The sequence below is a fragment of the Bos taurus genome, chromosome 2, assembly GCF_002263795.3.
Source record: "Bos taurus isolate L1 Dominette 01449 registration number 42190680 breed Hereford chromosome 2, ARS-UCD2.0, whole genome shotgun sequence".
NCBI classification, from domain to species: Eukaryota; Metazoa; Chordata; class Mammalia; order Artiodactyla; family Bovidae; genus Bos; species Bos taurus.
The window spans coordinates 119967432-119994196 of record NC_037329.1 but is presented as its reverse complement, the minus strand read 5'-3'; the positions used below and the strand labels follow the sequence as shown (position 1 = coordinate 119994196).

Sequence of the window (26765 nt, the reverse complement as noted above, 5' to 3'; positions counted from 1 at the left end):
GAAAAGACTCTGATGCTGGGAGGGACTAAGGGCAGGAGGAGAAGGGGACGAGAGAGGATGAGATGGCTGGATGGCATCACCGACTCGATGGACGTGAGTTTGAGTAAATTCCGGGAGTTGGTAATGGACAGGGTGGCCTGGCGTGCTGTGATTCATGGAGTCACAAAGAGTCAGACACAACTGAGCAACTGAACTGATATGTGGAAACTAAAAAAAAGCTACAAATGAACTTACTTAAGAGATATATATTACAGACATAGAAAGTAAACTTTTGGTTACCAAAGGGTAAAGTGAGGGGGAGGGATAAATTAGGTTAGGGTTACTATATACACACTGCCATATATAAAATAGATAAACAACAAGGGCTTACTGTATAGCACAGGGAATTACAGTCAATCTTATAATAACCTATAACAGAAACAAATCTGAAAAAGAGTATATAGTTATGTAAAACATGATATATATATAAATAACTGAATGGCTTTTATACCTGAAACACAGCACTGACTCTTTGTGACTCCATGGACTGTAGCCCACCAGGCTCCTCTGTCCATGAAATACTCCAGGCAAGAATACTGGAGTGGGTAGCCATTCCCTTCTCCAGGGGATCTTTTCAACCCAGGGATCACCAGGTCTCCTGCATTGCAGGTGGATTCTTTACCACCTGAAACACCAGGGGAGCCCAAACAACAATACTTCAATTAAAAAACAAACAGAATTTAATTAAAAATTAAATTAGGAATAGTACAAGCAGCTTGTGGCCATGGCAAACACTCATTAAGGTGATAAGTGAGGAATTCCCTAGTGGTCCAGTGGTTAGGACTTGGCCCTTTCACTGCTAGGGCTCAGGTTTGATTCCTGGTTGGGGAACAAAGATCCCACGAGCCATGTAGTATGGCCCCCCAAAAGTGATATATGAATAGCTATAGCTTTGAGAAATATTGATTTGAAAGAAATCAGTAGATTTTGGGTCTGAGCTCATTCAACATCCACCAATTATTACGGATATTGTCACTTAACCTCTTCAAGTCTTAATGTCTTCATCTGCAAAATGGGGAAAATAACAGTACCTGTGTCACAGGGCCGTTAGCGCGGGCCTGGTGCAGAGGAAGGGGTGAAACCCTAACCTGAGGCAGGACTTGATATTCTGAAGGCACTTTTGTAAGCTGAGTGTCTGAAAGCCAAGTGTGTGCGTGCTCAGCTGCATCTGACTCTGAGATCTCACGGGTTGTAGCCCGCCAGGCTCCTCTGTCCATGGGATTTCCCAGGCAAGAATACTGAAGTGGGTTGCCATTCCCTTCTCCGGGGGATCTTCCTGACCCAGGGATCGAACCCGTCTCTTGCATCTCCTGCATTGGCAGGATTTTTACCACTGTACCACCTGGGAAGTCCATAGAAAGCCACACACAAGTGGCCAAATGTTAAATGAAGCGGCTCATTTCCAGAAAACAAATGTTTTACAATTCCTAATCAAGGTCTGTGTAAACAGTTTCCCTCTGGCCCATTCCTCCTAACCAGGGAGAAACATCCAGGCATTTCTCTTCCACAGAGGAACTTGGCTCAGGTGCCTGGAGTGCGGAGAGGAAAGGGGACCACCCCACCACCAAGGCAGGAGACAGACCAGGACAGCCCACTCCCCAATTCCTAGGGAGGATTCTTTTTTTTGGCTGTGCTGGGTGTTAGATGTGGCATGTGGGAGCTTTAGCTGCCACCTGCAAACTCTTAGTTGCGGCACATGGGATCTAGTTCCCTGACCAGGGATTGAACCCAGGCCCCCTCCATTGGGAGCACAGAGTCAGCCACTGGACCACCATGGAAGGCCCTGGGGAGGACTCTCGATGACCGTGGAGCCCCATCTCAGTACCGAGCTCAGGCTCAGCCTGCCACAGGCTGGGGTGCAGCTGAGGCCTGGGCGGAAGGGAGGCTCGGCCAGGCAGTTGGCAGAGGCAGGCTCCCCTCTGGGGGGTGGTAGGAAATGTAGTGGGAGGCACCTTCCTCCTTCCATTCAATCTGCTTCCACACCCACCCGCCCCCCACTCCATTTAACCCTGGAGTCCATGACTCTGACCCACCAACTCCTCCAGCCAGGGCCCCGAGGCACAGCTCTCCTGTGGAGCCGCCACCCCTGGGCCGGCAGCCTCACCTGAGGGACCGCCCTGGCCTGGGCTCAGACACAGACCAGACAAGGCACCTAGGGGCTCCACTGAGGCAACCGGGACTCGTCACCACCCAGACTGTCACCTGAATCTTTAAATGAAAGACCTTAGGCAGCATTTTAGCCAAGTGGCAATACCAGGTATCCTGTCAGCAAGAATTTTATCTTAGTTACTGGAATAATGGACTGTTTAATACACCCCTTGCTGAGTGTACAAGAAACCTTTTAAACCCATTGTAGGTCCATTTCTGCTAAGGAAAAAGAAACCCAAAAAAGGAAAAAAAAAATTGAGTTTTAGCTTTAATTTTTATCCAAGTTATACATTAATGTAGTTTGACATATCACAAAGCTCCACAAGGTTTGTTACAATAAAGCAAAGCAGCAGGTTCCTGTCTCCCCCACTGCCTTTCCCCATCTCCGAGGCAACCAGTTTCCCCTCTGTTGGGTTTTAGTTTTGATATTTACCACTGTTTCTAAATTATATATTTTTCAATTTAAAAATTTATTTATTTATTCTTGGCTGTGCTGGGTCTTCGCTGTTGCCAGCTTTTTCTCTAGTCGTGACAAGCAGGGGCAACTCTCTCGTTGACATGCCTGGGTTTCCCACTGCAGTGGCTTCTCTTGTTGAGGACCGGCTCTAGGGGGAGCGGGCTTCAGCAGTTTCGGCTTCCGTTCTCTATAGCACAGGCTCAGTGGTTCGTGTGCACGGACTTAGTTGTTCCGTGGTTTGTGGGATCTTTCTGGACCAGGGATCAAACTGGCGTCTTCTGCATTGGCAGGCTGACTCTTTACCACCAAGCCACCAGGGAATCCCCATTTTTCAATGTGAAACTACATTTATTGATATTCTGCGGTTGATGGTTGTGTCACAAACCAAAACAGCCTTGAGGAAGAACAACAGTTAATTCGATCACAAACTTGAGACTTGGGCGGGACTTAGAGGGAGTAGCTTGGGTTTACTCTGGGAACCATTAGCCAGGGTGGCTGGACTGGACATGGGGTCAGAACAGGCAGCTTCCAGAAACCGAGGCCCCCTGAAACTGAGTTCCTCGGCCGTGTTTATGACGAACCTCCCCACCCGAGTCCTTTATTCCTTTTCTCGTTCTGTCCCCGTTCCCCTCAGGATTGCAGAGGATCAAAGGAAACGGGAACTGAAACTGAGCTGGACCCTGTGAAGTCTTTCTGGGTACAAAAGCCCCACTGTGTCCCCCATTTCTTGTTTGTAGGAGTAAAGTCTCCTAGGCCTTCCTTGAGTTCCAAAGAACAGGCTCAAGCAGTTACTAACTAGACAGGCGAGGGAATGTGGAAACAGAGGAAGCAGTCAAGCAAGGAAAGTAAGAAGTGCCTAGGGATTTCCCTGGTGGTCCAGTGGTTAACACGCCACACTCTGAATGCAGAGGGCTGGAGTTCGATCCCTAGTCAGGGAAGTAGATCCCGCATGCCTCAACTGATTTTCCCTCATGCCACAACTAAGACTTGGTGCAGCCAAATAAATAAAATTTTAAAAACAGAAAAGTAAGACGAGCTTAAACAACAGTCACAGAACACCTAGTTCCTCCTCAAGGTTATACCTAACAACCTGACACAAATCTCTGAGTTGTTCTGCAGGAATGAAGCCTGCCTGCTACCCGCCCCTGCCCAGGTGGAGGATGGTGACCACATGCTGACTCCAAGCAGTCAGACCCCAGACTGCCTGGAACCAGGAGGTTGATAACTGAGATTCCCAAAACAGCACCTGGACCACCAGCCAATCAGAAGAAGGTCCATGAGCAGATCATGCACCTCAGACCCTCACTCCTGATGTTGCCTTTAAAACCCTCCCCTGAAAGCCATCATGGAGTATGGGTCTTTTGAGTATGAGTTGCCCTTCCTCCTTGTTTGGCACCTGCAAAAAACTTTGCTTCCCCACAAGCAATGTCAGTAGATGGGCTTTGCTGCTCGCTGGTATAAAGAAAGTTGAGTGCTGAAGAATTGACGCTTTTGAACTGTGGCACTGGAGAAGACTCTTGAGTCCTTTGGACTGCAAGGAGATCAAACCAGTCCATCCTAAAGGAAATCAGTCTTGAATATCCATTGGAAGGAATGATGCTGAAGCTGAAGTTCCAATACTTTGGCCACCTGATGTGAAGAACTGACTCATTTGAAAAGACCCTGATGCTGGGAAACATTGAAAGCAGGAGAAGGGGACGACAGAGGATGAGATGGTTGGATGACACCACCGACTTGATGGACGTGAGTTTGAGTAAGCTCCGGGAGTTGGTGATGGACAGGGAGGCCTGGCATGCTGCAGTCCCTGGGGTCGGAGAGTCAGACATGACTGAGCGGCTGAACTGAACTAACTGAACTGGGAGAGGGGAGCTAAGTTCCCTTTGGTAACATCCTGAGGCTTTAAGAATATTCCTATCTTGATTGCGAAGAAAAAAAACCTAATGTGAAGCAGCTTCGGGGGAAGGGAATTGACGGGAAGGCTCCTGGTGGTGGGTGAACCACCAGACGGTAGAGAAGCCCCCCACATGGCGGTCCTCCAGGTCTCCCGGGGTGGAAACCCAGTGCCTCCGTGGCTCTCGGTCTCCCTTCTCTGAGCCGCTTCCCTACCTCCTGGGGTCCACTGCTTCCTTCACAGTGACTTTCTGGAAACCCAGGCTTCTGTATCTTGCAGCATACCATCCTGGGGAGAGACTGACCCCTTCCCCCAATTCTAGTTAGGAGACCCCCAGAATGGGCCAGGTGTCCACTCCATTGGAGTCCCATCAGAGATGTCATGGTACAGAATGGTGCCTCCTAGTAACCTGAGAAGGTGGGAGGAATGGGCTAGAAGCTGGGGAGCAGGTCCCACAAAGACATGAGTCCACTGGGGAGACAGCCCCAGAGGCCCCCTTCACTGACCAAGCCCACTCCGGCCTTAAGGGGTGCCCACAAGTGGCCCCAGGCAGCTCCTGGGCATCTCAGCCACACATGCCCCCTCCTCAGCGCTGGTTTTCCTCGCCCGCCGTCCACACCACACTCACCACCTGCCACTCTAGAAACGACTTCCCCTCCCAACCCCACGCTCCCCAAGGACATGAGCACAGGGAGGCTCTCAACGGTTGTTGACAAACGAGTGAAGGACAAAGGTCACATCACGTCACAGCCCCGATGAGATCCTCCCCTGACTCTGACGGCCTTTAGCATAGAGTCAAGCTCTCGGGCTGGTGAAGGTGGCCCGTGGGGACCTACCTGTTCCTACCTCACCAGCGTCTCCTTGCCCGTCCTCTGGGCACCCTCTGACCCTGGTGACCCCTGCCCTTCATGGCTCATGTCAGAAAGTTTGGAGTCTCAGCTCCTTCACACACGCAGGCCAGGGGCCGGCGCTTTCTTTCTCTGAGCGCCACCCCTTCTTGGCTAGAAACACACACCTCAGCCTCTGAACCTCACTAGAACCTTGTCCTGCGGTGACATCCTTTGCATCTACACGTCCCTGCCCGCAGTGCCCTGAGGTGGGTCCCTGAGGAGACATGCAGGTGCTCTGGGGCAGCTGAAGGAATGACAGGCTTCCTTTTAGACAGTTTTTTTTTTTGCTGTCTTGGGTCTTCACTGCTGCGAGGGCTTTCTCTAGTTGCTGCGAGCAGGGCTACTCTGTGTTGGGAGCACCGTCCCCAGAGTGCACGGGCTTCAGGAGCTGCAGCATGTGGGCTTAGGAGTTGTGGCTGGCGGGCCTAGCTGCTCTGTGGCATGTGGGATCTTCTTGGACCAGGAATCTGTACCTATCCACTGTACCACCAGGAAGTCTCTTTGACAAGCTTTGTGTCTCGTCACCGCCTTTATCTACAGCCCCCTAACCCCAAGTGAGGGGCCACAATGGCCGTCTCTCTCCTGAGCCTGGGGGTGTGTCCCCAGCGCACGGCACTCGGGTGGTGTCCACGACACCTGCCATCTGAGCAGATGTGGATGAAGGACACGGCTGCAGTCAGGCAGTAAGAGCACTGGGCCACTTGCTCTGGACCTTCAGGCCAGGGGTGTGGGGCGGGCAGGTGCCGAATTCTGGGCCTGGCTGGAGACCTGCCCCCTTTCTGGGTTCGGCTCCCCTTCTGTAAATGGGAGGAGGTGCTAGGGTTGCTACGGGTCCCTCAGCTCTGGGCCCATCAGGGCGAGGCCAGTCTCTGCCTCCCCGGCAAGTCCAGGCAGCAAACACCTTGCCTGCTGACCAAGCTGGCTACGCTTCACCGGGGTCCGGGGCTCTGGGGCCATGAGGAAGGGTGTCCAGCCTGGGGCCATGCTGCCCTGGACCCACCCAGCACGCTGACCCAGCTCTGCCCTGAGGGTGTCCCTCCGAGGAGGCTCTCCTCTGCCCTCGGGTCCCAGGCTCTGTGGGTGGCCCTCGGGGACACCTGGAGGAGAGGGGGCTGATCCCCCCGGGCAGGGTGTGGGGGGCAGGTGGAGATGTCTCACCCTCGGGCTCTCAGTCAGGCTGCCCGGGCTGCAGAAACCCCTTCACCCATCACCAAACCACCAGACCTCACCTATTTCCCTTCCAGAGCCCCGGCCTTGGCAGTGGGGGTGTCACAGGATCCCGGCCCCTCTCTGAGGCCATGGGGTGCAGGAAGTGGGGGGTGGGGATGGACACAGGGAGATGGGTGCGCTTGCTGTCTGGCATTCTAATTCCATTTCTAATCAGCCAGACTGATGCCCTGGCATCCATCTGCCATGCGGCCAGCTCCGTGAATCTTCCTGGACCTGATGGGAGATTCCTGAGGGTGGCCGCCCTGGCTGAGCCATGAGGGGTGGAGCCAGGCCAGGCCCCACGTCCTGGGTCTAAGGGGCACCCAGCTGCCCCACACACCAGACAGCACTTCACACTTGATTTTATTCCACGACACTGATTTGCTGAAAACCCCCGGTTTCCTGGGCAGGGGCGGGCAGTGGGTAACCGGGCAGAAGGGGGGCTGGCCTCCGGGAGGACCGGGTCTAGCTCTGGGAGGCTGAGCACCTCAGCCTTCCGTCCGGCCAGCCCCACCCTCTACCCACTCCAGCTTAAAAACTGCACTGCAGAAATAGAACAGGATGAAAAAATAAAAACAAAACCCTGAGTTGTTAAAAACCAAATTAAAAAAAAAATCCCTGTTGGTGTCAAAAGGTCCTATTCCTAAAAACCAGCAGGGGCGGAGGGGCAGGGGTGGAGAGGGGTGTGGCCAGGCTGGTGGCTTCAGTCTTGCTCCTCCTTGTGGTTACCACACCCCAGCTGGTCCTGCGGGTCTAGGAGGCCCTCGGTGCCCGGTCTCTTCAGGACAGCACTGTACTTGAGGGCGGTGGCCTCTGCCTGCAGCACCACCTCCACCAGGTTGAAGATGGTGATGACCTGAGGGTGAGAAGGGCCCGGCAGGGTGACTGGGGAGGGCCCGGCCAGGGGCACAGCAGGGGCTGGGGCTGGGGCTTCAGGCAAAGCCCAGCTCTGCCAGTCCACCCGGCTGGGCCCCAGGGGCCCTGGCCCTGCCTGTCTCGGCCTCCACGGGCCCGTCAGTAAGCCGTGCTTGTTCAAGGACTGAGGAGGCCGTGGGGTCCTGGTGAGAAGGGAAGGAGCCCGATGCTGCTGTGTGCGACGCCTAGTGGAGGCTGCGCAGTGCCAGGGAGAAAACTTCACCATCTGGGTCTGGCCTCTGAGGCCCGCTGTAGGTGAAATCTGTCCTCCTGGGTAGGAGGTCTACACAGCGTTCATCAGAGTCTCGAAAGGACCCCAAAGCTGAGGACCCCCTGCTTTAGAGGGGCAGGTGGAGGCCCGGCCTCTCCCCAGAGTGGCGATCCCAGGAGGCCGGGCCCACAGGGTGGGGAAGGGGGGAACCTGAGTTCCCACCCAGGGTTGAGGGGAGCTGGGTGCAGGGTGGGGGCAGGGGGACCTAGGAGGGGAGCCCTGAAGAGGATACCCCATGAGGCAGGAGGGGGCTCGCCAAAGAGCTGGGCAGACGGGGATGCGGCGCAGATCTGGGAAGGCAGCCCCACCCTCGCCTCACCTGCTGTACTGGCTCCTGTTCCAAGTCCTCGGGCTCCCAGACTAGTGTCAGCTCCGGCTTCTTGCCCACCTTCTGGAAATGGTGGGACCGCAGGGGCAGCATCTGTGTGTGGGGGGGGCAGGGGCGGTGCACAAGCCTGTGCCTCAGGACTCAGGCTCCAGGCACCACCTCTTAACCTCTGACCCTGCAAGGTCTCCTCTCCCCCCAGTGCTTGGAAGCAGTCCCCGCCTTGGCCCACCTCTGACTGACCCGTGATGGAGCTCTCCGCCCTGCCGCCCGGCTCTGGGCTGCTTGACCTTTGATGGGGGAGGACCCCCCAACCTTCGCCTCTTGCCTCTGGCGCACTTCCGGGAGGCCACCTTCGCCAAGGGGCAGGGGCGGGGAGGGGCTGGGGGCTCCGTGTATTGCTGGGGCAGGTGGCAGCCCTGTCCACCTCATCAGGGACTGTTCATGCAAGTGGAGGTGGACCGGGCACCTGGGGCTGGAGGGCCGCCACCCCTCCCAGCCTGGGTCTGTTAGCACAGACAGAGGAGGGGCTGGGCTGTGAGCAGAGACAACCGAGACCTGAATCCCATTGTGTCGATGAACTTCAGGACAAGAGCCCAGTGTTTTTCCTGGCTGCATCGTGCAGCTTGTGGGACCTTCGTTCCCTGACTGGGGATCGAACCCTTGCCTTCAGTAATGAAAGTGCAGAGCCCTAACCACTGGACAGCCAGGGGAATTCCCAACAGGAGCCCGACTTGATTCCTGTTGGACTCCATGTTGTCTCCCTGCTTTAGTCCATTCTATTTATACTGTGTTTATTCCACACTCCATGCTGGGCTCTGCACTCCCCAAAGTGCTCTGGGTGTCAGGAAATCACAGCCGGGGTCAGAGGTCTGCTAGAACAGGTTCCTCAGGTGGCCTTGGACCGGCACCAACTACCCTCAGAAAGAATCTCAAACAGAGTGCCCCCAGAGCGGGACAGAGACAAAGGCTGGCCTCTTCCTTCTTTTCAGGAGACACAGCTTCCAGAGTGGCCTCGGGCCATTCTCTCTGATCTTTCCTTTTCTCATGTTCCTTAAAAAAAAATGTCTCCTAAACCTGCCTTCCCTGCAGCCTACACTGGTTTGGGACGGACCTGGTCTCTGGTTGCTCGAGTCCTTGGGAAAGAGGCCCAAGGCCGACCTTTGACCTGGCCCCCTGGCCCCAGGCAGGACCCCTGGGTGTCTCAGTAGGCCCATTCGGTGGACTTGGTGCTGCCACAGGTAAGTGAGGTCAGTGTCACCACCTCATGTGGACAGGGATGGGGGCTCGGCCTAGGCTCCCATCCTGCCTGCTCCTGAGTCTAATAAGGGCTGTCCCTGGGCCGAGACCACAGCAGATGCTGGGAAAACGAAGTAGACCCGCAGCGGGAACAGGGACAGGCAGGTAGGAAGGAAGTGTGCTGAGTGGACACAGCTTGGTGCTCCCTCTGCCCTCCCATCCTGACTCCCCTGGGGCCCAGAGCATCCTGATTCAGCCCACAGCATCCTGACTCCTCCCTGGGGCCCAGAACATCCTCAATCAGCCCAGAGCATCCCGACCCCTCTGGGGCCCAGAGCATCCTCAATCAGCCCAGAGCATCCCGACTCCTCCCTGGGGCCCAGAGCATCCTCAATCAGCCCAGAGCATCCCGACCCCTCTGGGGCCCAGAGCATCCTCAATCAGCCCAGAGCATCCCGACTCCTCCCTGGGGCCCAGAGCATCCCGACTCCCCAGGAGCCCGGCACTCACGTTACAGTAGACGCGCTTCTGCACCCCATAGCGCAGCACCAGCACGTCGAAGGCTTGGTTCAGGACGCCCATCACCATGGCTTCTGACTCCAGGGGGCCACTCTCCTGCGGGGGCAGGGCTCCAGCCAGGGCTCGGCCAAGGAATGCGGCGTTTCCCCGGGGTCCACCCCAGCTGCTAAAGGGCCCAGACTCCCAGGGGGACTTCTTGTGTAGGCGCCAGGCGGGGTGGTAGGGCGCAGGGAGGGAAAGGGGTGGGGACAGCTGGTGGCCTCACCCTGACCAGAATGGCGAAGAAGAGGCCGGTGCTGAGCTCCTGCACGCGCTTGGACGCCATGCGGCGGTCATTGCAGTGGTCGGCCTGCTTCTGCAGGGAGTCGGGCTCCACGTCTGGAAGCTCCCGGTAGCCTGGACAGAGCATGGTCTGGGGTTGATGGGAGGGCGCCCTCTGTGCACCAGTCAAGGTGCGGGGAGCAGTGGCACAGTGCCACTGGCCCAGGCGGAGTGAGGCCTGCCTGTGCTGGGCTCAGGAGGGCCAAGAACGGGGTGTGGCCACGGTCAGGGCCCTGGGACCCCGAGCATGTGCTCATAGGGAGAGGTTCTGGGCACAGGCTGCCCTGCGGCTCAGGGTGCCCACCCCACCCAGCAAGGCCTCCCCAGGGATGGCATGTGGTCTCTAGCCGCCAGGCACCCACTCTGGGCATGGCTGGCATCGCCCCCCCGGGTTGCCCCCTTACCCAGCGCACTGGCCAGAAGGCGGTGAACCAGGACATCCGCGAAACGGCGGATCGGGGAGGTGAAGTGCGTGTAGAGCGGCACATTGAGGGCGTAGTGGCGGAACTGGGCTGGGTCCCGCAGAGCTCCTGAGCAGAAGTACACAGCCATCTGGGGGGTGGGGGGAGAAACGGGGGGGAACCTCAGGGCTGGGCCGGACCAGGTTGGCGCCCGGTATACTCTGCAAGCCTGGGAGACTCACCAGGAGGGGCGCTGGGGGCATGGGCCCACCTGCAGGCTGTGGACAGCTGAACAAAGCTGGGGAGGCCTGCAGAGACCAGGGACTGTTCCATGTGAGGCAGGGGGGTGGGGGTGGGGGTGGAGTGGTGGTGGTTATCCTTGGGGTTGCCATGGGGCTGACTGGAGTCATGGGGGCCCTCACCCCTTTCCTGCTGAGGCCCAGTGTGGGGCTTACCTAGACCCCTCTGCTGGGGATTGGAAGTGGAGTCACTGGGGTGGGGGGTGGCGGGGGAAGGATGTGTGCTTCTTGCTGCTGCTGTTGCTAAGTCACTTCAGTCGTGTTGGACTCTGTGTGACCCCATAGACGACAGCCCACCAGGCTCCCCCATCCCTGGGATTCTCCAGGAAAGAACACTGGAGTGGGTTGCCATTTCCTTCTCCAATGCATGAAAGTGAAAAGTGAAAGTGAAGTCGCTCAGTCCTGTCCGACTCTTAGTGACCCCATGGACTGCAGCCCACCAGGCTCCTCCATCCATGGGATTTTCCAGGCAAGAGTACTGGAGTGGGGTGCCATTGCCTTCTCCAGTGCTTCTTGCTAGGAACCCTTAAGATGTTGAAAGGCCTCCTCTCTCAGAGTCCTGGGGGAGCAGCTGTGCAAGCCCTCGGGGAGGTGGGGAGAAGGGCAGGGGGACCACGGGCTGAAGTCAGAGGACTTCAGGGAGGAGCTGGACCCATCCTCGTGCACAGGAGCTCACTGCTGGGTTTTAGGGGCTGTTACTGCCAGGACCCAGAAGGAAGGAACAGTTCTGGTTGCCTCTCCCTAGGACGGGGCTGGGGGTGGCTATGTGGGAAACCATGGCCATGCCGGGCCAGGGGCCAGAAGTGTCCTTCATCAGGACACAAGCCCGATGGCCCCATGTGGCCAGAGTGCAAAGTAGGAGAGAAGGTCCAGGATGCCCCTACCCAGAGCAAAACACGTGCCTGGCTTGTCCTCTCTGGCCCTGGCCCTGACTCCTGGGTCATGACTCACCAACCTCCAGCCCTCTGGCCCTGACTCCTGACCTGCTGACGGCCACGCCTGCACCCTGGCACCCCTGTGCCCCCAAGGCTTGACCTTTCGTTAGCCAAGGGAGGCAGCAGTTGGTCAGCCTCCCAACCTTGGCCCTTCTTGTCTCTAACAACCTGTCTTGAGACCAAGACCCTGAGTGCTGAGGTCAGAAGGGCCTCCTGTAGGGCAGGAGTTAGGCCTGAGGCTCAGGGGGAGACACTGAGTGTTGGTGGGGAAACAGCAAACAGCCCGGCTCCCATGGTGCAGCTGTGCTGATAGCCTGGGCCACGGTCCCTGGAGGGTACCCATGATGCTCGGGAGCCAGTGACCAGGCTTCTCGGCCAGGAACTCAGTCACACCCACGTGTGTTCACTCGCTCCCTCCCTTGCCTCACACTCACACCCTCACAGTCTCTCATACCCTCCTGTGTGTTGGGACAAACGCACAGCCAGCTCCACTTACTCTGTGATCGAAGGTCCTGGAAGCCAGGACGCAGCTGGAGCAGACCTGCTCTGCTGCCCAGCTCTGCTTCCCTTCTGGTCCCCCTGGGCCCTGGTTACATCTGGGGTGAGTCAACGAGGGAGGTGGGAGCCGCCTCCCCCGAGAGCCACGTTTGGCCTTTGTCATCAGCAGTGGCCCAGGTCCCCAGATGAGCTGGGTGAGGAGGACGGAGGGCCCTGGCCCCCTTCCTGGGCAGTGGGGGTGTCTCTGGGCAGGGTGAGATGGATGAGGACCCAGAAATGGGGCAGAGACAGAGGACCAGGCACCCTGGTCTCTCTGGTCCCTCCCTGAGATCAGATCCCAGGCCAAGGCTGGTCTCTGAGGTCACTGCAGGCGAGGCCAGGGTGAGTCTGGTCTTTGTCAGGCTCTGGGTGACTGAGGACGGGACCCCTTCCCTTGGAGCTTCAGGGCTGGGTTCACCTTGAGGGTGAGTGGCTTCCAGAGGCTGGTGGAGGAAATGGGGTCCCCACTGGCCTCGTTTGTGGTGTCAAGCCCAGTGGCCAGAGATGCACGCCCTCCCTCTCCATTGGTGGTGGGGGGTGCTTTATGGTGCCCGGTGTGGGGCAGACATTTGTGAGTGGGGGCAGGGTTATGGCTGCTGCTGCTGCTAAGTCGCTTCAGTCGTGTCTGACTCTGTGCGACCCCATAGACGGAAGCCAGGGGGTAGGGGTCCTTCTCCGACCAGACCCAAATGGATCTGATGGTCCCATTCCTGGCAGCGCCAGAGGCCTCAGAAGTCAACTGTGAGCTGCTGAGGTTCTTGTGGACAGACTGGATCTGCCCAGTGATGGAGCCTCTGGACAGCACCCCTAGGCTGCCCTGGGCCCACCACTGCTCCTGTTCACACTGGCAGCACTTGCTGACCAGACAGGGCACTGGGGGCCAGGGGGTAGGGGTCCTTCCCAAAATGCTTGGCCCCCCAGGGCCTCCAAGCTCAGCCTTGGAGGGCTGAAACTGGTGGCCAGAAGCCAGCCCACTGTCTACCTCCTGGGTGGCCAGCCTGTCTTCCAGCTGCAGACAGAGCCCCATGCCTGATTCCTTCTCTCATGGTCATCTGGGACAAGGAGACTTCTCTGGCTGGGGTCCCCAAGCCACAGTGGGGGCTGAGGACTCAGGGAGACCAACACACTTTCCTGCCCCAGGTCCCCATCTGCCCATGAGTTGCTGACTAGGCCGCATTTGAGCCCAAGCTGGTCTGATCTGTGGGGACCAGGCCCTGGAGTCTTGAGGGGGGGATGCCTGGGCTGGCTCCCCTCCTGCTGTCAGGAAACAGAGCCCCAGGGGCTGTGCAGGGGGAGAAGTAAGGCTCAATTGGCTCCTCTGAGGCCCAGACAAGGGGCCCTTGAGCAGGACAGGTTGGCAAGTCGGAGCCAGGGGTGGTAGGGAGCCCAGGGGCCACCTGTTCTGGATGCTTCCCAGGGGGCATCCTCCCCACATCGCCCCTCTCCCCACACCTCCCCTCAGGTTCTCCAAGCCCGGAGAGGTCCTGTGTGCTCCCGGGGCGGGAGGCGGGGTGGATGGAGGACCGGCCCTGCCTTACCTGCATGGGCCGGGAGCACATGTTGGTGAGCACCTCCTTCCGGGCCAGGGAGTACTTGTCATCTCCGAACATTTCGGTCAGACTTTTCTAGAAGAACCACGTGAAACGCAGTCAGGCCTGGGGAGAGAGGCTCGGAGGCCCTGTCCCCTGCTGATCACCTGAGACCTGGCTCTGGGAGGAAAGACCAGCCGAGGGCCCCAGCCCTGCTCAGATGGCCACGGGTGGCCTGCAGGGGTTTGTTGGTGGGGTGGGGGACGGCCAGCAGCCCCCAGCCTGTGTCCCAGGCTGGGCCTGCCTTGAGGGTCCTGGCTCGAGGGAAGTCTTTCCACATCTGGCTGGCTGGCCTGGACAGACTGGCTTCCTGTCTGACCTCGGGCACCCCAGGCCCAGAGCAGATGGGGCCGGTCCCCCTGCTGTGGAATCAGGGCAGAGGCCATGGATTCCTGAGTCATGTGATGCTCAGTTCTTGGGGGGTGGGTATCTGAAAGCCCCCCATGAAAAACAGCCTCTGGTTTCCACCAATCCTGGTGCCCTGAGAGAGCCTGAGCTCAGCCCATTCCTGCCCACAGGACCCCTGCCCACAGCTAGGCCTGAGGGCACCCCCTCAGTCTCCTGGGCTCCCCGCCAGGCCCTGCAAGATGAAGGCCTTGTCCCCAGGGCCTTTTGTCTCCCTTGCAGGGGAGACCGGGCTGAAGGGCAAGGGACCCTGGTGGGATGCAGTTGGCTGCTGAACCCTGGCTTCCTGGCCTGCCTCCTGCTTTCCCCAGCAGGGCCTCCCCAGCCCCCATGTTCCCAGCACTCACGTTGAGGGCGCCTGCAGAGCTGAAGTCCATGGGCAGCCCCATCTGGTCACAGAATTCCACCAGGTCATTGAGCATCTTGGTCTGGGGTGGGGGGTGCCGCCGCAGCAGGGCTTGCTCAGGGAAGGCGCGGTGGATCTTGTGGGCCACGGCCATGTTAGCCAAAAGCATGAACTCCTCCACGAGCCTGCAGCGGGGGGTGGGGTGGGAACGTGGGGGGGTCATTCTTTCTCGCTTCTCGGTTGGCTGGCTCTCTTGTATCCTTGTTTTGGCTTAAAGATGCCCTCCTGGCATCCAATATACTTTTATAAACTTATTTTTAATTGGAGAATAATTGCTTTACAATAGTGGTGTTGGTTTCTGCTGTACAACAACATGAACCAGCTGTGAGTATACATATAACCCCCCTCCCTCGTGAGCCTCCCTGCCCCCCTTCCCACCTCCCACCTTATCTCTCTAGATCATCCCGGAGCACGCATCCCAGCTTGTTTCCTGCAAGCTGCTTTCTCCCTCATCCCTCTGCTCATGCCTCTCACTGCACTAACCAGTCTGTACTCCTCTCTGCTGATGGGTCAGCTCGTGTGCTGCGTCTCCCACCAGATAGGGGTCCGGGGAGGGTGCCTGTCTTATTCCCGGCTGCAGCCCCAGTGCTTGGGACCTCACCCGACCCAGAGAAGGTGATTAGTAAAGATCTCTGATGAATGACAAAGTCTCCCAGAACACTGGGGGCATCTCCTGTGCCTGGGCGGGCCAGGAGAACCCAGGGGGCTCTGCGGGGCTGTGCAGAGGCAGGTGTGCAGACCCAGGGCTCCCTGTTCCCAGGAGCGCTTGGCTCTTTTTCCTCCCTGGAAAGATGAGGGTTTCTGAGGATGAACAAGAGAGTTACAGGTGGCAGAGGAAACTCAGGCATTTGGGGATAAGGCAAACGTAGTGTGTGTGCGTGCGTGCTAAGTTGCTTCAGTCGTGTCTGACTCTTTGCGACGCTATGGACTGTAGCCCACCAGCCTCTTGTGTTCGTGGGATTCTCCAGGCAAGAATACTGGAGTGGGTTGCCATACCCTTCTCCAGGGGATCTTCCCAACCCAGGGATTGAACCCATATCTCTTATGTCTCCTGCACTGACAGGCAGGTTCTTTACCACTAGTGCCGCCTGGGAAGCCCAAACACACTGTATGGGAGAGCCTGCCCCCGGGCCACCACCACAGGGGAGACTCGCAGGCCCTTGCCCAGCCTAGGGGAGATCCTCCTCAGTGCAGCCCACACTGGGCTGCACGTCAAGCCCGTGCTGCTCCCATGGGGGCGGGAGAGGTCGGGGAGGAGCCCCGGGAGGCTGGGCGGCAGTTGGGGGATACGCGTCCCCTTCCTGGAGGTGCAGGCAGTGCTTGGGGTGAGCCCCATCCCCTCCCCAAGCTCTTAAGTCACAGCCGGTGAGGGGGGAAGAGAGTGTGAGCAGGCAGAGCCCCGCCTTCCTGATGGGTCTCCCTGCTGAGGACTGGCTCTGGTCTAACAAACTGTCCCCCACAGCATGTCCGCCCCTCAACAAAGGCCTCCCTCTGAGAAAGAGTGGTGGGATGCCCCAGGCCAGACACCACCGGCGCCAGGCCTGGACCTTGGGAGGAGGTCCACCCACGCCTGCACTGCCAGCTCCTCCTCTCTGGGTACCCTGCTGGGCCGCCTCCAGCCCACCGCCCACCGTAGGACAGAGGTTGGGCAAAGGAGACCACAGGTCTGGTCTCAGAGGCCCTTCTGCCATCTAGGAGGCCTGTGTGTGGAATAAGGAGCTTCTCCTTTCCCTACGGGGTTGCAGCAATAGTCTTTCAAGCGGCCATCCGACCTCCCTATCATCTGTCCTGATCACATCATTTCCTGCTGAAAACCCTTGAGTTCACACATGGGAACCTGACCATCAAGTCTTGAGAGGTGAGGCCTGCATCCTGGCTCTAGCACGTCCTTGCTGTAGAACCCCGAACAAGGCACTGACCGTGTCTGATCCATTTCCTTCAGGGATAATAATAGTACTTATTTCACAGAATGGTTGTGAAACAACAGGAGGAAAATGTGCCTGGTGTGACATCAGCATCAAAGACACGGCAGGTGCTGGGAATTCCCTGGAGGTCCTGTGGCTAGGACCATGCTTCCACTGCCAAGGGCATGGCTCAAGCACTGGTCATTGGGGAACTAAGATCCCGCAGTTGGTGCAGCAAGGCCAAGCCAAAAAAAAAAACGAAAAAAACACAAGAGGTGCTTCCCTCTTTCTACCTTCCATGCTAAATGGCCTGGGGTCTCCTCGTGGGGTCCTGTGATTTCCATCCCTGCCATCTGACACCCCCTTTGACCTCTCCACGCTTCTATGAAGGCCATCTCCATCACTCCTGGGCACTTACTGCACGACTAGCCACTTTGACGAGGGTCAGCCTGTCTAGGGGGCTTCCCTTGTGGCTCAGCTGGTAAAGAATCTGCCTGCAATGTGGGAGACCTGGGTTAGGAAGATTCCTTGGAGAAGGGAATGGCAACCCACTGCAGTATTCTGGCCTGGAGAATTCCATGGACTGTATAGTCCATGAGGGCACAAAGAATTGAACATGACTGAGCCTGTCTAGGGCCACCTATGTCACAGTCTAGCACCATATGACACCTCACATTGGTTTTCATGTTTAGCTCTGGTCACCGGAAGAGGAGTCTCAAGTCCTGCTAGATATGTCTTATCTGCTTTCTGGTGGCTGAGATGGTAAAGAATCTGCCCGCAATGCAGGAGACACGGGTTCGATCCCTGGGTCTGGAAGATCCCCTGGAGAAGGGCACGGCAACCCACTCCAGTATTTTTGCCTAGAGAATCCCATGGACAGAGGAGCCTGGCGGGCTACAGTCCATGGGGTTGCAAAGTCAGACACCACTGAGTCACTAACACTTTTCTCCCCACACTGCTGTTGGTCAGACCCTGCGGAGCATTATCACCTAAATGTTTCAGACACAGTTCATTCATCTATCCATTGCCCGCTCAGCACATACAATTGTGTGCCAGGTGGATCCATACATGTCTCCTCATGCAGTCCAAGTGTCGCTGTGGCTGGGGGTAGGTGGGGATAGGGTGGGCACCCGGCCTGCTCCTTGGAGCCCCGTGTCTCCATCCTGCACCTTGGGGCTGATCTGGGATGCATTTCACGGCGCGGCCAGCAGGGGACAGCATGGCCCCATGACAGGGCTGTGTGAGCTCAGCCCAGGACCGGCACGCGGCAGGGCAGGGCTGGGGGCTCCAGCCTGAGCTCCCACCCACAAGGCCTTGGGTCAAAGGAACTGAATGTGCAGGGACCCCCCAGTCAGGGGCTGTGCTCGTGCCCCTATTTCCTGAAGGGCCCCTCCCCCAGCCCCATCTTAAGGAGGAGACCCCAAAGGGAAGGGACAGGAGGGTGGGGGTGAAGCCCGGAGCCCCAGCAGCGACAACAGCCCTTAGGCCCCGCTTCTCCAGTCACCCCATTACTTGTCTGCCCTGGGCCCTGGTACTGTCCCATGCGTCAGCTGGGGTGATAAGAGAAAGACAAGTGTGCTGCTGTTTACCTTGAGAAGAGAGTCCAGGGACGCCTTGGTCACGGGTGCTGACCTTGGATGAGACCCTTGGTGCCTCTGTGGGCTCCCACCCCTGGGTATCTCCGTGCTTCCCTCAGGACAGGGGCCAGGGGTTAAGAGGCAGCCTGTGGAACTCGTTCCAACATGGTTCAGAGAGGCAGAGCATTCGTGCCAGAGAAGACATCAATGTCCCCTGGGAGGGATGGGACACAGACCCCTAGTGTCTAGGACAGCTTCAGGGGCCACTTCCCCACAACCTGTCCTTATCACTGCAGGTGGGAGGCGGGGGAGAGAGGAAATGCAAGTGTGTGGACATGAGAAAGTAGAGCGGGGGCCTGGAGCTCGAGCCAGTAGAGCCCTGGGGGAGCTGGAGGGTGCAGCACAGATGGTGGGGGTCCCCTGTGCAGTCGGGGAACAGGAGGCCAAGGGGAAGGCCAGCGGTCAGCAGTCAGATTCTAGTGAGTTCAGATTCACAGTCAGCAATGGGGCTGGGCACCCGGAATGGGAGGCGGCTGGCCAGTCCTGGGGGCTCTCACCTGGGCCAGCGAAGGGGCCCCTCTCTCAGGGCTTCTCTGGGCCCCTCGCGGGTCAGTTCCTGGACAGGCCTGCAGGGGGCGGCCAGCATCTTCCTCCCACAGGACCCAGGATGTGGCAGGAGCCGCTTAGAACCCACGAACTTCTGGGCAGGAGACAGTCTTGCTTTGTAAATTGCAGCCCTGCGAATCGAGGCCCAGGGATCTCTGGGCTCCCAGTCAATGTGTGTTTCCTTGTCCAAGGCCAGGTCTGGGCTGAGGGCTTTGCTCGGGCAGGAATAGGCTATTAGAAGAAGCTCCCGCCGCTGACCTGTCACCCTTGACCCTGATCTCCTCCCACCTTTGAGAGGCAGAGCTACAGGCCCAGGCCAGTAGCCAGAGCTCAGATGGGGCTGCAAGAGGCCCTGGGTGGTTAGGACATCCTCTGAGAGCAAACTGCACATACTGGGGTCTGATATCCAAGTGGGGATGGAGCTGGGCATGCTCCCTGGTTGGGGCCCCTGCCCTGATGGTAACCCTGCCCCCGCCCCAGCCTGACACAGGTGTGAGATCACTACGTCTGCGGGGAAGGCGGTGTGTGTGTGTGTGTGTGTCTGCGTGCTGGATCTCAGCTTTCACCTGACAACTGCCCTAAATAGGGCTCAGGAAAGGCCACCAGCTGGGAGCATCTTCCAGACAGCAGGCCACATGGACAGAGCCAGGCACCAGGCCTGGCATCGGCTGAGCATCTATCTGAGCCCATTGCCACCAGGGGCCCCGTGACCTGGAGGGCCGGGGCAGGCTCTGCAGTGACAAACACATGGACGGCTTACCGGGGCCGTGCCAGGATGCAAGCTCAGCAGCACTCAGTCCGCAACACCCCACCCACCTGTGCTCTGGGCCTCTGGGTGCCGGAGGGGAAGGCGTCTCACCCCAGGGAGGAGGTGAGCAAGCCTAGAGGTGTCACAATCACCTGCCACAGCAGACGGCAGGGAAAGACCACAAGCAACCTCCACACAAGGACGCGCCCTCCTCACGCAGCAACGACGCCTTGTCTAGCATAACGTTTGCCGAAGTACGTTACTTAAAGAAAAGGTATAAACATGTATGAAATACTAAGGTCTAATTTTACGTGATTTTTTTTTTTTTTTTACTGCAGGATATCCTGCATGTGGATAGCCCAAGGCAACAGGAGAAGGGGGAAAGTTAGTGGTATCAGCTCAGGAGCTTGTCTTGAGTCGCAGCTCTGCCACTCACAAGCCGTGTGATTTCAGAAACGTTTCTTAACCTCTCTGAATCTCAATTTACTTACCTGAAAAAATGGGCATGCACTAACCTGGTCTTAAATATTACATTATTATCATGCATACTACAGCAGTGACTGGCCTGGGTGCCCCAAACCTAGGATGCAGGCTGAACAGAGCAAGATCCTAGAGGCTTCCCACCCTGATGCCAGAGCCTTGGTCCACAGCCTTCATCTCTTAGCAACTGGCCTCCCTACTTCTGGCCACTCCCAGCTGTTTCTGTCTTCACATCCAGAGAGACGCTTTCCTTCTCGAAGGCAAATCTGGTCACGCCCCTCTCCCACATGAAGCCCTTCAGTGGTGACCACTGTCCTGGAACAGTTCCACCTCTTGGTAAAACGAGGTTTCCCCTTGTCTGGTGCCAGCATCACCTCCCCCTCTTTGTCCCCCACCCCTCACACTCCAGCTCATTCTCGGGCCTCTTTCTTGCTTCTGTCCCTTTGCACTGCTGTTCCCTGAGCCTGGAATCTGAGACCTTTCTCCTCGAATCTCTTTTTCTCTGATGTCCCTTCCTCTGGGGAGGCAGCATGAGATGCCCACCTGGCGGCTGCGTGCTTCCGGGGCACCCAGACCTGCCCCGTCACAGCACTCAGCCCGCACCATCATCACCCTTTGATCACAGGCTGTGTCTCCCCTCTCTACCCTGTGCCGCCTACCCTGAGCCCAGTGTGAGTCCAGCACAGTGTAGATGCTCAATAAGCCTGTGCATGATGAAGGATTCCCAGGAAGGGGCACAGTCAGGAGTCGAGAGGGCCATGCCCCTGCCACAATGCCCCCTTTCTTCATGGGTACACGGCCCTCATGCATCTATTTCTGATCCGCTAACTCAGCATTAAAAACCTAAGACCACAGCATCCAGTCCCATCACTTCATGGCAAAGAGAAAGGGAAAAAGTGGAAACAGTGACAGATTTTATTTTCCTGGGCTCAAAAATCACCATCATGGATGGTGACTGCAGCCATGAAATTAAAGGACACTTGCTCCTTAGAAGGAAAGCTATGACAAACCTAGATAGCATATTAAAAAGCAGAGACAACACTTTGCTGACAAAGATTTGTATAGTCAAAGCTACGGCTTTTCCAGTAGTCATGTATGGATGTGAGAGCTGGACCATAAAGAAGGCTGAGCACTGAAGAATTGATGTTTTTGAACTGTGGTGCTAGAGAAGACTCGTGAGAGTCTCTTGGACTGCAAGGAGATCAAACTAGTTAATCCTAAAGGAAAAAAAACCATGAATATTCAAAGGAAGGACTTATACTGAAGCTGAAGCCCCAGTACTTTGGCCACCTGATGCAAAGAGCTAACTCACTGGAAAGACCCTGATGCTGGGAAAGAGTGAAGGCAAAAGGAGAAGGGGTCGACAGAGGATGAGATGGTTAGATAGCATTACTTACTCAACAGATATGAATTTGAGCAAACTCCAGGAGACAGTGGAGGACAGAGGAGCCTGGTGTGCTATAGTCCATGGGTTGCAAAAAGTCAGACACGACTTAGCAACTGAACAAAAACAAAGAGAAGAGCTCTACTGACATCATTCCCCTACAGCCCTCTCCTGCTGTTTACCCATCTTCCAAGTCTACAGAGCACCAATTCCTATTTAGAGGAAGCTGGTGGCCTTGTCATTTCAACCAACCAAAGTAAGGTGTCTCCCATCTGCAGCCATTCATTTGTTCACTGCCTCACCCTCTAAAAATTCTTTGGAGCTGCTGCTGTGGGTCGGTGCAAGGAGAAAGGGAAGAGACATCCGTTAAGCACCTGTGACACTGGACAGGCCACAGACCAATCAAATCCTCCTGCAGCCTGGGAAGAGCTCTCACCCCTTTCTGATGCGTGGCGAGGCTTAAGGTGCAAAAACAAGAGGTGATCAGGCCCAGGTCCCACAGCTCTGTAACCAGCAGCTGGGCTTCACCGCCCACCTGTGTGACCTGGAGGCCCTGCTGCCTCTGCTGTGTCCCAGGCACTGCTCAGGAAGCCTCAGCCTGCCCTCCAGGAGCCCCCAACCTCGCGAGGGTGGGGGTAGGATATGCTGACAAATCCGAGATCAATCTCAAGCAATGGCCGAGAGGTGGGAAACACTTTACATGAAAAGGATGAAAGAGTCAATCATGGAGGAGAGCAAAGAAAGCATCAGGCGTGTCTGGAAAATAAGGGATCGAGGGAGAAGGACTAAGAGGTGAGGGCAGAGCCTGGGGAGCCAGACTCCAGGATGGGGGCGCACGGGGGAGCTGGGGGAGACGCTGGATGAGGACGGTCAGGAAGGAGCACACATGGCCCTGGGGTGCAAGGAGCAGAGGCCCGGGGCAGTCAGGCGGAAGCGGAGGGGCTGAGGCTTGCAGGCAGCAGCAGAGACAGAGGAGGACAGGGCAGGCCCGCATTCAGAGCTGCATGCAGGTGAGGGCCCGGGAGTGAGCTGGTCATGGGCACAGAGGGCGGAGGGGGCAGGGGCACAGAGGGGGGTGAGGAGGTCCGAGGGGCGTGAGAGCAGGGAGCAAGGTGCAGGCGGGCAAGTGTCCGCTGTGCAGACCTCATGTCGGGGAAGAAGAGGCAAGAGAGAGCGAGCCCTGGACTTGGCAAGGAGCAGCCAGCCATGGCCGTGAGGCTGGGGACGTAGGCTCAGAAAACCAAAGACTGAAGGGCGAGGGAGGTCACGTGCGGACTCCTCTCAGCATGTGTGTGGGTGAGACAGGCAAGAGTTAGTTTGCAGAAATGTTGTGAAGGGCTTGTGTAATTTTTTCCAGTTGTTGCTTTAAGCTTCCAAAAGATGGTAGGACCCGGGGGGAGATCCTGTGTGAGGAGCACTGAATAACCTTGCAGCTTCGCCCAAGGCGCTGTCCCTAAAATTGTTTCAAGGCTACTGGGTGCAGGAGAGAAGAGTAGGGTCCATACCCATCTGGGTCAACAGAGAGTGAAGTGACAGTCACTCAGACGTGTCCAACTCTTTGTGATCCCATGGACTGCAGCCCACCAGGCTCCTCTGTCTATGGGATTCTCCAGGCAAGAATACTGGAGTGGGTTGCCCCCTGAAAAGGGACGACGGACAGGGCACCCTCCATGGGCTGACCCGGGGTGGGGATTGCTGTCTTCTGCACCATGGAAAAGGCAGCCGTGGTCCAGACTGAGGTCAGAGCGGGGCTGGGCACGCTGGGTGGGCTACTCTGCACTCCCACAGAACTCCCAGAGACAATGGCCGAGGCTGGCACTGGCAGTGGGGTCTCAGCCTGGGCACTGTGCCGACCTGCAGGCAGGCCCCTGGCCCCCGCACTCCTCTGCGCCCATCCAAGGAACCCTGCCTGGCGAGAGTGGCTGGGCCTCCTAGGATGTTCCGTTTCCAGATACATTTTTACCAGGCTAACCAGGTGAGGAACTCAGCCCACCCCTTCCCTACCCAGAACACTCAGAAAGCGGCTTTGGAAATGACTGGGGAGCCAGGCAGCCAGGGCACAGTGGCGTGGCCGCTGCCCAAACCTGAAAGTGCATCCATTTTCAAAGCTCAAGAGCAACTCGGGGCAACGAGCACAGCTCTACTTTGCTTCTGCCCTGAGCCACCAGGGCCCTTGTCGCAGACACTCTGCGGGAGCCTCATGCAGATGGAAATCGGGCCGCTTACAGAGAGCAGTTTCAATTAGCTCTTGGTGAAAACTGCTAACTTGGAAATTGGATAAGAATTGCTCCCAGCCAGTTTTCAATTCATTTCTTCTGAAGACTATACATTTTCTCCACTTGGGCACATCCTCTCTGTGGGGCTGGGAGCCCCTGGGCTTCGCGTGGGCCGCGGAGGCAGCCGCTGGGCCTCTCGTAAGAGCTGTGCACCCGAGCATGGCCCCTTCTCTGAGGTTGAGCAGCTCTGGAGGGGGTCGGGGGGCTCTCCCTGCGGCCCCTAACCGAGTGCAGTGAGGTGGAAAACGCAAGGGCCTGGCCCGGGTGAGGTGGAGAGTCAGTGGCTAAATAACGCAACAGTGGGAGCTGCTAGGGATGGGATGGGAGGGTGGCAGTGGGGGGAACTCAGGGAACTCATACCCCGGAGAGCTGGAAAGGGGAGGCCTGGAGAAAGGGAACCATAGGCAGAGTCGCCTGGGTGGTGGGTGGGTGGCTGGGGGCGGATCGCACCAGAGGAAAACTCAGCTGACTGACAGGTGGTTGCCCACCCACAGCAGGCCTGGATCCCCGCTGCAGGCCTCTGAGTGGAGGGTGCTTCGGCCGCGGCCCGGGCCTCTCGCTGACCCTTCTCCTCCTGGGCTCGCTGCAACCTGCTGAGCATTTTGGACATTCCCATGAAACCACAGGGAAATGAATGGGGCCGGGTTCACAGGCATGGAAAACCCCAGAGGAGAAGGCCTCTGGAGCCAGACATAACAGGCCCTGCGGGTGAGGCCGGAGCCAGATTTCCTCTTCGGGGGAGGCTGGATCCCCTCCAGGGCCTTCCTATAGGTTCAGCGGGCGGGGCCCAGCTGCAGTGAGGAGGCACGTTTCAGCTGCTTGTTTTTTCTAGCTCTGAGAGAAGTCTCCAGAGGCTGGGAGTTCATCAGGGCCCTTGAGCCTCGAGTGTCGGGTCCTGCCAAAAGGGAGGCCCAGTGGCTGCGGTAGGGAGTCGGGAGGGGACTTGCCTGGAGCTGGGCTGACAGGCAGAAAGCCCTTTGTCAGCGCAAAGAAGCTAGAGAAGCCTCGTTCCCTTCTCTAGGCCCAGGGCTCAGCTCTGGGAGGCACCGGCAGGCCAGTGCCCTGGGCTGCACTAGAGGCCAAAAATTGCCCCAAAGCAGAACTAGGAGGCAGTTTGTGCTGTGCCGCCATGAAGAGCTAGTAATTAGGGCTTAATTAGGGCTTGCTCGCTCTGCCTTTTGATGACACACATGTCTTCCTCCACTTGCAGTGGCTATCCAACTAGAATTAGAGCCGCTGACCAGAGGAGAAAGGGCGAAGCCACACAGAAGTGCCCCCTGCAATGGCTTATCTGCCTGGCTTGGACCCCCTGGTTGGGGCCCCTTTAATGCCCCAGCCCAACAGAGGGGGCTGCTTGGTCAGCCTTGGATAATGGACAGAATTTGGACAAGCGCAGTCAGAGCCGACTGGGTCATCACTGATCCTGGGAGGGCTCAACTATGATTTAGAAATTAGGCTTTGGGTACAGAAATACATGGGACATGGGGTGTTCTGGAACATACAGGTCTTTCTCACACATACTACAAAAGGCAGCTAGATGAGAGAAGACAGGACACATGTCCCTGGGAACTCAAGCTCCTTTGCTTTTGCAAGTTAAGAGCGTGCTGTGCTCACTTTCCAGTCAGCCAGCTCCCCTTGGGCAGGGCCACCACCCCAGCCACACGAAAGGCCACTAAAGGCTGCAAGGAAATAAGAACAACTGCTAGGCTTAGGCTGGACACATGATTTCATCAGATCCTCACAAACCTTGCTTGGAAAGTGGGGTGTCAGCCCCAGTCTGCACAGAGGGAAACCGAGTGTCTGAAAGGTCAAGTGTGGTGACCATGGAGACTGTTGTTGTTTCATCCCTAAGTCATGTCCAACTCTTTGCGACCCCATGGACTGCAGCACGCCAGGCTTCTCTGTCCTTCACCATATCCCAGAGTTTGCTCAAACTCACGTTCATTGTGTTGACGATGCCATCCAACCATCTCATCCTCTGTCGTTCCCTTCTCCTCCTGCCTTCAATCTTTCCCAGCATCAGGGTCTTTTCCAATGAGTTGGCTCTTCACATCAGGTGGCCAAAGTACTAGAGCTTAAGCATCAGTCCTTCTAATGAATCTTCAGAGTTGATTTCCTTCAGCAGTGACTGGTTTGATCTCCTTGCTGTCCAAGGGACTCTCAAGAGTCTTTTCCAGCATCGCAATTTGAAAGCATCAGTTCTTCAGTGCTCAGTCTTCTTTAGGGTCCAACTCTCATATCTGTACATGACTACTAGAAAAATCATAGCTTTGACTATATGGACCTTTGTCGGCAAGGTGATGTTTTTTTTACCATGTAGATTATAGAGCGAGGGTGTGGCAGGACCGTGGTCAGGACACTAGCCTTTTTGACTCTGAAGACTGTCCTCAGCCCCAACTTGATGAGAGGGGCTGCCAGGCCTACTTGATGCAACTGGCAGGAAAGGGTAATGTGTCCAGGTGAAAAGGATTTTCTGGAACGGCAGATTGTGAATTCGAGCCTTTTGGTAAGTAGTGGCTCCTCTGCCATAAAGAAGGAACCTGAGTCTCCACGTTCTCCTCCCCCTGGTCCCAGGACATCAGCTCCGCTGCCAGCGAGCCCTGTGGGATTCTGGATTTCTGTCGGGTGACCAGCCTTCTTCTGTGTGTGGGGGGTGCGGCTGCCCAGGGCACACAGGCAATCTGGGCTTGCAGTGCTGTGGGGGCGGTGGAGGGTGCAGTGAGCTCCGCACAGGCTGCTGCTTTGCCCCACTGCAGCAGCAGGAGGAGGGGTGGGGCCTGAGCCCCGACACAGTGACCTCCTGTGGGTACCAGTGCTGAGGCCACTGGGAAGAGACGGACAGGTGGAAGGAGCAGAAGGAATGCACACTGGCAGGCAGATCTGGTATAAAACCACCTGGGGAGACTGCCTGGGCAGGATGGGCCGGGGTACTGGTCCCTGCAAAGGCCCCTGTGGGGTTCCTCATAACCCTGACGTGCCCTTTTTGGCTTTGTT

The 26765-nt window shown here is 57.1% G+C and overlaps 1 protein-coding gene across 5 annotated transcripts in view; it reads right to left on the bottom strand.

Moving 5' to 3' along the window:
• Positions 1 to 2442: 2442 nt before the first annotated feature.
• Positions 2443 to 26765, bottom strand: part of DIS3L2 (DIS3 like 3'-5' exoribonuclease 2) — a 361295-nt gene continuing 336972 nt past the window's right edge. For 4 of the 5 annotated variants that reach the window (XM_025001739.2, XM_059874524.1, XM_025001735.2 and 1 more), the window contains exons 15-21: positions 14738 to 14921; positions 13935 to 14021; positions 10629 to 10776; positions 10169 to 10299; positions 9895 to 9999; positions 8140 to 8241; positions 2443 to 7490 (exon numbers count right to left, since the gene is read on the bottom strand). In XM_025001739.2, the coding sequence (XP_024857507.1) occupies positions 7338 to 7490; positions 8140 to 8241; positions 9895 to 9999; positions 10169 to 10299; positions 10629 to 10776; positions 13935 to 14021; positions 14738 to 14921 (910 nt within the window). In that variant the 3' untranslated portion in view covers positions 2443 to 7337. The remainder of the gene's footprint in view (positions 7491 to 8139; positions 8242 to 9894; positions 10000 to 10168; positions 10300 to 10628; positions 10777 to 13934; positions 14022 to 14737; positions 14922 to 26765) is intronic. The other variant, NM_001192506.1, reaches the window with a different exon arrangement.